The sequence below is a fragment of the Asparagus officinalis genome, chromosome 8 (assembly GCF_001876935.1).
Source record: "Asparagus officinalis chromosome 8, Aspof.V1, whole genome shotgun sequence".
NCBI lineage: Eukaryota > Viridiplantae > Streptophyta > Magnoliopsida > Asparagales > Asparagaceae > Asparagus > Asparagus officinalis.
This window is the reverse complement of record NC_033801.1, coordinates 22,569,891-22,578,558: the sequence shown is the minus strand read 5'-3', so window position 1 is coordinate 22,578,558 and position 8,668 is coordinate 22,569,891. Positions and strand designations below refer to the sequence as shown.

General features: G+C 37.9%; 2 protein-coding genes across 2 annotated transcripts in view; both read left to right on the top strand.

The window, feature by feature from the left end:
- LOC109822831 lies at positions 7 to 769 on the top strand. The gene is made up of 3 exons (XM_020389089.1): positions 7 to 178; positions 259 to 383; positions 525 to 769. Exons 1-3 carry the CDS (start codon positions 28 to 30, stop codon positions 654 to 656), a joined length of 408 nt encoding a protein of 135 aa, XP_020244678.1. The 5' UTR covers positions 7 to 27; the 3' UTR covers positions 657 to 769.
- LOC109820635 overlaps positions 3,619 to 8,668 on the top strand; it is a 10,583-nt gene continuing 5,533 nt past the window's right edge. The window contains exons 1-6 of the mRNA XM_020386810.1: positions 3,619 to 3,781; positions 3,853 to 4,075; positions 4,164 to 4,321; positions 4,400 to 4,545; positions 6,093 to 6,155; positions 6,262 to 6,354. Of these exons, the coding sequence (XP_020242399.1) occupies positions 3,700 to 3,781; positions 3,853 to 4,075; positions 4,164 to 4,321; positions 4,400 to 4,545; positions 6,093 to 6,155; positions 6,262 to 6,354 (765 nt within the window). The 5' untranslated portion in view covers positions 3,619 to 3,699. The remainder of the gene's footprint in view (positions 3,782 to 3,852; positions 4,076 to 4,163; positions 4,322 to 4,399; positions 4,546 to 6,092; positions 6,156 to 6,261; positions 6,355 to 8,668) is intronic.

Here is an 8,668-nt window from a genome sequence, read left to right as displayed (position 1 = left end):
TACTGGTCGACGACGGCGAGCAGAGTCATGGACTCAAACCCCGGCCATTATGTTGCCGTTATGGTCACTGCGAACGCTAAGTCGACGACAGAGAGGAAACCAGCGAGATATCTGAAATTACTCCGGCCCCATGATGCGTTGGTGATCGGGCAAGTTTATAGGCTCGTAAGCTTTGAAGGTCCGGAGTGTTATGCGGTTGTTTACGAATTTACCCCTGATTGTTTGATGTACTTATTGCCATTTCTTGTGGATGGTTAGATGTGTTGAGAGAGTTTGGTTCGAAGAGGAGAGTGAGGCTGACCCGGTTGCTTGCTAAGCCGAAGGAGGCGAGGGAAGGAGAGGGTGGCGGTGAGAGAGCTAAGTCTGAGGATTCGGTCGAAGCGGTAATTATTAATTGTTGTGAAGGGTATATTGGGTATAGAATAAGTTAAAGGGGAAATGACACAATAAGATTGGTTTTGTTCTAATTGTGTAAAAATGTTTTATTGTTGTTTATTTTTTTTAATTATTATTAGATTTTGTAGGCAGAGGGTCAGCAAGAAGGAGAGGCATTGGAGAGCACAACGGGGAGTGGCGTCAAGGGAAGGAGCAACGGAGTGTTGAGGCAAGGGCAGTGGAGGCCAACTTTACAAACCATCGCAGAGATTGGGAATTGATTGGTTAATAAATAGTTCTTTTTAATTTAATGTTATAGATATAGTTACGGTTGATTAAAGTTAGATTTGTTGCATGTGCAAATGTGTTCCACTAATATTTTCGTCGTGCTATAGAGGACATATATGTTAAAATTTCTTCTCTCTTTTAAAGAAATATTTTGCTCTCCTTCTTTTGAAGGTGAATATATATTATGTCATTGAAAGTATATATTATGTCATTGAAAGTATAGTGGTAAATTTAAAATATCGAGATCAGAATCTTAAGTCGCCCTAACTTAATTTATAACCTCCAAAGAATTCTCTCTTGTCATAGATTTAATATTTTCTTCATTTTCTTTTCTGTAAACGTTGTACAAGTACAAGTTGTTCAAGACATTTCTCAGTAATAATGGCATAATTAGTTATATTAATTTGAACTTGGATTGAAAATAGAGTTCTCTTATGATGAAATTTTTTATTTGTATCAGGTAAGAGAGGATTCAAAATAAATTTAATTTTCTATAATATTTACAATATATTTCATGGTGTTTGGGAATTATAAAATTAAAAACTGGATTACATGTGTGTGTGAGTATCATAATTGTGAATTACATAAGTTCTGATTGGTTGTCCTCCATTAGATAATGGAAACCCAATTTAAATGGGAAAAAACTCTTTTTTTCACCTCTTTTCAATAAGATATCTCAGAATCATTTTTTTATTGGAAAATAAGGGGTAGACATGGGCTAGTTTCGATCTACCGGCCAAACCAGAGCAATCGGCCTTAGGCCAAGACCCGATCTAGCCCATAGTTGATTAGACCCGTGAATAAAATAGTAGACCTGACTTATGACCGACATTGACCCAACTTAGCCCAAATCTATTTTTTCCCGTCAGAGTTGAATTTATATTTTGCAAGATAGCCCAACATAACTCAAAATAAATTTACTTTTGAGGTTCCCTCCTTATTATAGGCAGGGCCGGCCCCGAGGTTTGGGTTGCCCTAGCCCCAGCCCCGGCCCTGGGTCGGCCGGGTTGCCCCATGACAACCTCCCCTCCACGACGACCTCCCCTCCTTTGGCGAATGTCGTGTGGTTCTGAAGAGTGTTGGGGAGGAAGCAGGATCCGCCGCCCTGAATCTACTTGCTGTCGACTAGGACCGTGCTGCACACGTAGTCGATGTTCGATTGGAGGGAGGCCTCGGTTACATCGGGCTTTGGTACGCACCACTTGGTGCCGGAGCCTGAGGAGGGCGCCGGCGTTGGACTCACAGCCTGCACCAATATTGGAAAAAAGAAGAAAAGACATGAGTTTACTTGCAACGATAATTAGTGAGGTATTTGTTCATCTTAAACTTTTCATATTAGACCGTTAACTCAAACTTTAACCTCCTAAAGAAAGAGAGGATTGAGATTTACTTTAAATTTTTTTCCACATTACCCCACCAACAAATACCTCACTCCCTATTTGTGTTCAAAAAATAAAAGCGCTCTCTCGAATCTAGGGGGGCCAGCTTACTTGTCGTAGTAGCGCAGCACCACAAAGTGCATAATAAAAAAGCAACGATAAAAAACTCTTTGTCAAGAAAAAGCTAGCCAACGCACGTGCCTCGTAAATGGCCCATGTCAGGGGTGCATTATCGTAATATACGTACTATTAGAAAGCCAGTTCGTTTAAATTTAAGTTCGTTACTACACAAGAAATCGTACAGCCGCGTAAACTATATACATAAATCTATTAAGTTTCACAAATACCGCCCACGACCCCCGCCATAATTACAATTCTACCAACCGCACTATCCTCGTAGAATGTGCCCCGAAAAAGGCAGAAAGATTCGACTCGGTGGCAAGCTCAAAAATAACCCCAAAACCCAAGCCCAAAAGAGTCATAGGCAACAAGGGGATGGCGTCGTTGGGGGTAGTGAGTCGTATTCACCATCTGAAAAATGCTTGCTGAAGTAGAAGGCGGTAGCGGCGATCAGGAAGAGGACGAAGACGACGACCAGGAAGACGACGACCTCCCCCTGGGTTGCCCCCCGGCCCTGGGTTGCCCCAGCCCCGGGGCTTGGTGGACTTACCCCAGGGCCGGCCCTGATTATAGGCTCCTCGATCTCACCATCTCACAAAAAATTCTGATGTGAAACTAATTAGGCGAATGTAACTCAAAAACTTAAACCCACTGGCTATAATCTAGATTAAAGTCTGGGATGGAAACTCTAGAGATTAAAAAAAAAATTATTTAGTAAGTATTATTTTTACATCTATCAATGCTTTTAAAATAAGTGAAGTGCTATATTTAGTAAGAATTATTTTTACATTACGTTGTAAATTTATTTATAGATTTTAGATGGATTCTATCATCTCCTTCATGGTTAAACTATAATTTTAAAATATCTATTAGCATTATACACTATTTAATCGTTTTTATCCGATAGAAGTCAGGTTAACGAGAGAACAAATATGTTCGTTGGAGGAGGAGCAATATGCGCTAGATTAGCAATAACTAGAGGAGTTCAGGTTTTGGTTCAAGGAGAAAAATATAAAGAACAAATTAGAAAACTTCAATTTTGTATTTGAATATGCGTAAAACTACAACTGACAATAAATCCAACGTGACAACACTTTTCATCACTTTACCTACACACACAAAAAAAGAAGAAAAAAAGCACACACCCAAACAACCCCTAAAAAGTGGGGAGTTTTTGAACAGAGGGAAAAAGAGGGCCAACCCACAACTCGTACTACGCCGAGCCCAGCGGGATTAGCTTCACATCCGGAGGCATAGTCCTGTCTGGATCTGAGTCTGCACCGGCCCGTCCAGAAACCGACCCATGCCCACCAGACCTTCGACTACTGGATCGATTCACAGGTGAGGCCGGATCCGGCCCATGCCGACCCCTTGCACCAAACCTCCAATTACTGGGTGGGCTGTACAGCATGGGGAACCGTATGAGCCCACTTGTGTTCCCCAACATCGTCCCTTCCCAAAAAAAAAAAAAAAAAAAGCTCCCTCCCCCGCACAATTTCCCTCCCAAATTTCGTCTTCAACAATCAAACTAAACGCCATGGCGATCTCACCTCGCTACCTCCTCCTCCTCTTCTTGATATCAACCTCTCCTTCTCTCATCTCCGCTTCCAACCTCTCAGGTAATTCCTAAAACCTACTTCAAAAACCCTAGTTTTCCTCTCATCCATTCTTTCCCTCTCTTTTTTCCCAGTAATTTCTCATCCTTCAAAGCTTCAGCTCCCCCCCGGGGACAGGATCGAGGGATCTCCGGGTTCTCGCCCGGGCTCTATCGTCACCTGCAGCAGAGTCCACATCCACGGCCTCTCTAGGCTTCGCGATATCGACAAGTACGCTCACTCCCTCAGAATTAGGGTTTCCTTCGCCCAGGGAGATCCGAGTTCTCGTGCCCAGACCGTCGAGCTCTGTTTACATCGGTGGTCGCCTAAAGCCCTTGTCTGAGTTAGTTGGGAAAAAGTTTGAACTTTTCTTTCTAAAACTCTCCCCTTTTTGTTGAAAATGCAGAAACGAGAGTATTGGGGTTGGGATGTGCCCTGAGACTCAATGGCAGAAGCTGGCTAAGGGCTCTTGGGTTCAAGCAGTTCCGCCTTTTGGGAACAGGATTATTGACATCAGAATGCTGCCGGATTCGTCGAGGTCCATTGAGGTTTCTACTGAATTAGGTAATTTATTCTCTCTGTGATGAAAATTTTGAGTGGTGTAGTGAGCGCTTCTTGCTGTCGGATCAATTTTCGTTTCAGAGTTCCTGCTCCATCGACTCCTTTTCTTGGTGATCGGGTTCATTATGATGCTATTGGCCCGCGTTCTTAGCGAGTCGGTCGTGTTCTATTATGGCAGCTTTATGACGGTCGGAGTCATCATTGTGATATTGATAGTTCTTTTTCAGGTAAATGCTGTACTTTTGGAGCTGGCTGCCAGTGATTGCTTATCTCTTAATTTTGTGAAGCTTTATATGTTTTTAATATCTGGGTGCTCTATTGGTTATTTGGTTTGATCTCTCCTTCGTGAAACTCAAATAAGACATAAAACTCGATTCATGTTGGTGTTTATTTAACCTAGTAGCTAATAACTCCAAAGAGAAAGTGGCTATGACTTTGAAACAATGACCAAAACGCACAAATCCTGTCAAACTTTATTCCAACTAGCACAGACACATGGACAAGACACAAAAAAACCCCCACATGATGAGTTCCAACTAATTACAGGCAAATAGAAGTCCTGTGTCGAACAATGTCTGGGTCTGACAAATGTCTTTGACATGATGCATTTTCATACTTTAAGTGTATGCAGTACCGAGCTACCAATAATGTTACTTCCATTCCAGTTCTATGTTGAATCAATTGAAGTATATTAACTTCATCATTGTATCTACTTTTTAGATGAATGAATTCATTTACAGTTTTGACTATTGAGAATTCATATGAACTTTTGACATGCTTCACAAGTGTAGTATCAGTTCAAAATTTAACATAACTAAGATTGTAACATCAGAGACTAGAAGTCCTTAGAAACCTAGACAGAAACAAAACAGAAGGATTTGTACCTAAAGTCAAGGTCAAAAGCATATGCCATGTGTATAAGACTATAAGTTTGCATAATTTTAAGAATATGACTTTTAAACTTGTCTGATGGTTCAGTCAGATTTAAATTTATATCATAGGATTGTGGTAACTTGTAGAGGTTGTCTCACCACATGCTATGGGGAAATTCATCTATCCATTCAATCATTTTATGTTTCTGAACCTTGATTAAAACAAAGGATGGCAATTATGACAAGAAAATAGTGAGAGTTACAGAGATGTTATACTCATCCTTCCGTTTTCCTTTTCTAATTTATACAGAAGGCTAGCATCTTCTGTTAGGGCCTTATAAAACTTGTGAAACATTTCATCACATGACTAACGTTCAAACATAAATATTTCAAATAATGTTTCAAATGAAGTCTTCCTTGAGAAAAGAGGATAAAGCCTACATTGGAACTGAATAATTTCTGATGTGATTAATCTCCATTCTCAATTAATGAAAATATTGATTTTGATTCATTTAAAAGAATATATGTGCTCTCATCTGAGATGGTGAATCAGAGTAGCATGCAACGTGACCTGTAAATTTGTCCAATACTCCATATGCATCTTATGTTTTGGTTTTAAACTTCCATACTACAAGATGGCATGATTATTATTTAAATTAATATAAGACACCTGATTTTTTTATCAAATAACAAACAACATTAACATTGTGCTAATATGTGCTTGCCATCCGGAACGCAGAGTTTTAGGTTTATCTTCTTTTACATTCTGCACCAATGACTAGCATGCTTTTTATGCCGATTACCTTTATGACCTTTTTTCTTTGTGCTTGATATATACTTTTCGTTCTAGTACATCAATCTCTGATTATCTATTTATTGGAACTGCTATGGTTCATTTGCAGGGCATGAAACTTTTACCCACGGGTCGAAAAAGTTCCCTTGCAATAGTTTTATACTCCTCAATTGTAAGCATCTCGTTTAGTTTTCTAGCGCTAATAAGTATAGAGTTTTGAAATCATAGGAATTGCAACATATATATTGTAACTGTAACATATATACCTTTTATGATAGGTGGGTGTCGCGACGTTTGTTCTACATTACTTGTCTGGACTGTTAAGATCAATACTTTTAGAGATAGGAATCAGCGAAGATATGCATAATCCTGTATGTAAGTTTCTCTGCTTATTCTTGCTATATTTTATGAAATAACAATATGTTCTCTTTTTTCCTGGTGCAATTAGACTCATTTGTAGTACCTTTGAATATTTGAAGATTCATTGGAGATCATTATTTGTGCTTCATGTTTGGGTCCCCATCATTAATTTCTATATAACAAATAAATATTTTTATCGGCCATTTAGTAGGAAAATCCATTGGTTTATGATATATTTGAGGTTGATTTTTGTTGCTTCCCATTGAGATGTACGGGGTATGTAGTATACATCAAGCTATTCTGTTTTACGCGTGCAGTGGATTTGCTATTCTTTTATGCGTGCAGTGGATTCACAAAATTGTGACACGTGATGTTAAACTATCTTTAAACTCAGATCATGAGTAAAGTTTTAGACAAGGGCATGTTCATGTTATTTATACGAAATTGATTAGGATAACATAGTGTTTTAAACTATTTTGAGTTATCTTTATTTACATTAGGATGTCATATATCTTTTATTTGGATTGTGATGTTGTTTAGGATATTGTTCTTATATTCCTTAGGATTTTTCTTGGGTTAGGAATTTGAGTTTTAGTTGAACTTTATCCACAGATATGCTTATCTTGTATTTAAAATTAAGTTGCTAAATGAAAGATTGAATATGGATATTGATATTGTTTGAGAGTTACTGATTGTTTCTCTCGCTAAACTAAATTTTATCTTGTTGAGTTTACACTGCCTTATCTGGTACCAGAATGCAAGTCAATATATTCCAGAATCTTGAAATTACCCAAGATCAGACAACCACGCTTCGCCTCTATTGTGACCAGTCCGGTACTCTAATTCTTCTTTCACTAACAGCTCATTCCTTCATCTAGCTCGCCATCAGATCTGGTCAAATCTGATCCCATTGTATTCCCAGTCATCAATATCAACCATGCAAGCAACTTCAGCCCTCCTTTCAAGGGTACTTGTGCAACATATCTTCAATCAAGACCCCCCAATCTGCATGAACTGAAGCTAACCTCATGTCTTCATGCGCAACAAATTTGATCTAGGATCCTACAATTAATGTGGACAACACTGTGAGATGTTAGATTATAAATTAGTAAAGATTGTTAATAAACTCTATATAAACCTTTTAATAAAAACAAATGGAGTCTTGAACATTTTGAAATAGATGTCCAAATAGATGTTTATGCATTAGAGTGGCTTGTCTAATTAATGGATCAGATCTTCCATACCACAAAGTTGAAATAAAGGAGTTCCATGTTAGAGAATCGTCTATACAAAGTTCAAGAAGATAATTAATTCTCTCTAAGTATTGTCCAAAAAGCAACAAAAACGAAGTTAAGAGTTCTTTTTGGAAAATGAAAACAGTGGAGTTGTAAATCACTTATTAAGGCTCGTGAGTGCTTGTGAGAGCACATGTTAACTAATTTATCAATTCAATGTGAAGATCCAGTTATTGTATACTGAATGGAAGAATGCACTTTGGTATCCATTAAGGGTTAAAAGATACTGTCCTCGAATCAAATGTATATGCCAGATAAGAGTAATCAAACAGACATAAGAAAATGAAGTTATTCTTGACAGTGAGTTTAATATTATCTCAAGGATATTTATACTGCTATATTAAAAACCAAGTGAGGGAATGAAAAAATTTGAAGGATTGGAGGTCATGTCTTCCTTCCTGTTGTGATTGAAAGGATAAATTTGTAATTGTACAATGGATATTTTTTTCTCTTTCATCAAGAACATCATACATCATTCAATGACATGAAAATAAGATTAGAGCCCACATGTCCTTTATATTCTAGTCCATAAAAGGCACAAGGAAAAAGATATAGTTTTTTTATAAAAAAAAGTAAATATATGAAAATAAAAATGCAAAGCTTTTACACATATACCTATACTTGTATTAATAATACATAACAAATAGTGAGAATGAGAAAATTAGTGGAAGACTTCAAAAAGCCTAAGGTGGAAAAGGTAATTCTCTCTTAGCAAATCATCCGACCCTCACTCACTTTTGATATCTGCTGTGAAATTCACTTTCACTACAAAAGGTGAAAGTTGTTTTTCATATTTTGAAGAATTTGCAAAAGCAATCTGTTTCCATGTCGCGTGCATCTGCATGTGTCAAAATTCTAGATATATTAAAGACAGTTACTTACCAAGATGACTGATGGTGAATATATTCAGATGAACGCAAATGTGGTTTTTATCTATTTAATTTAGGCATATAATAGGATCCCTGAGGAGACAATACTTGTTTTCTGGATTTGGTAGTGGTGTTGATGCAGAGTTTAGAGCCGGGTGGGC

Bases quoted from the DNA above. Each gene is read 5' to 3' on its own strand.
- LOC109822831 (XM_020389089.1), top strand. From the start codon at position 28: ATGGACTCAAACCCCGGCCATTATGTTGCCGTTATGGTCACTGCGAAC. The intron at 179-258 runs GTCCGGAGTGTT...GTGGATGGTTAG, and splicing joins TAGGCTCGTAAGCTTTGAAG to ATGTGTTGAGAGAGTTTGGT. The intron at 384-524 runs GTAATTATTAAT...TAGATTTTGTAG, and splicing joins CTGAGGATTCGGTCGAAGCG to GCAGAGGGTCAGCAAGAAGG.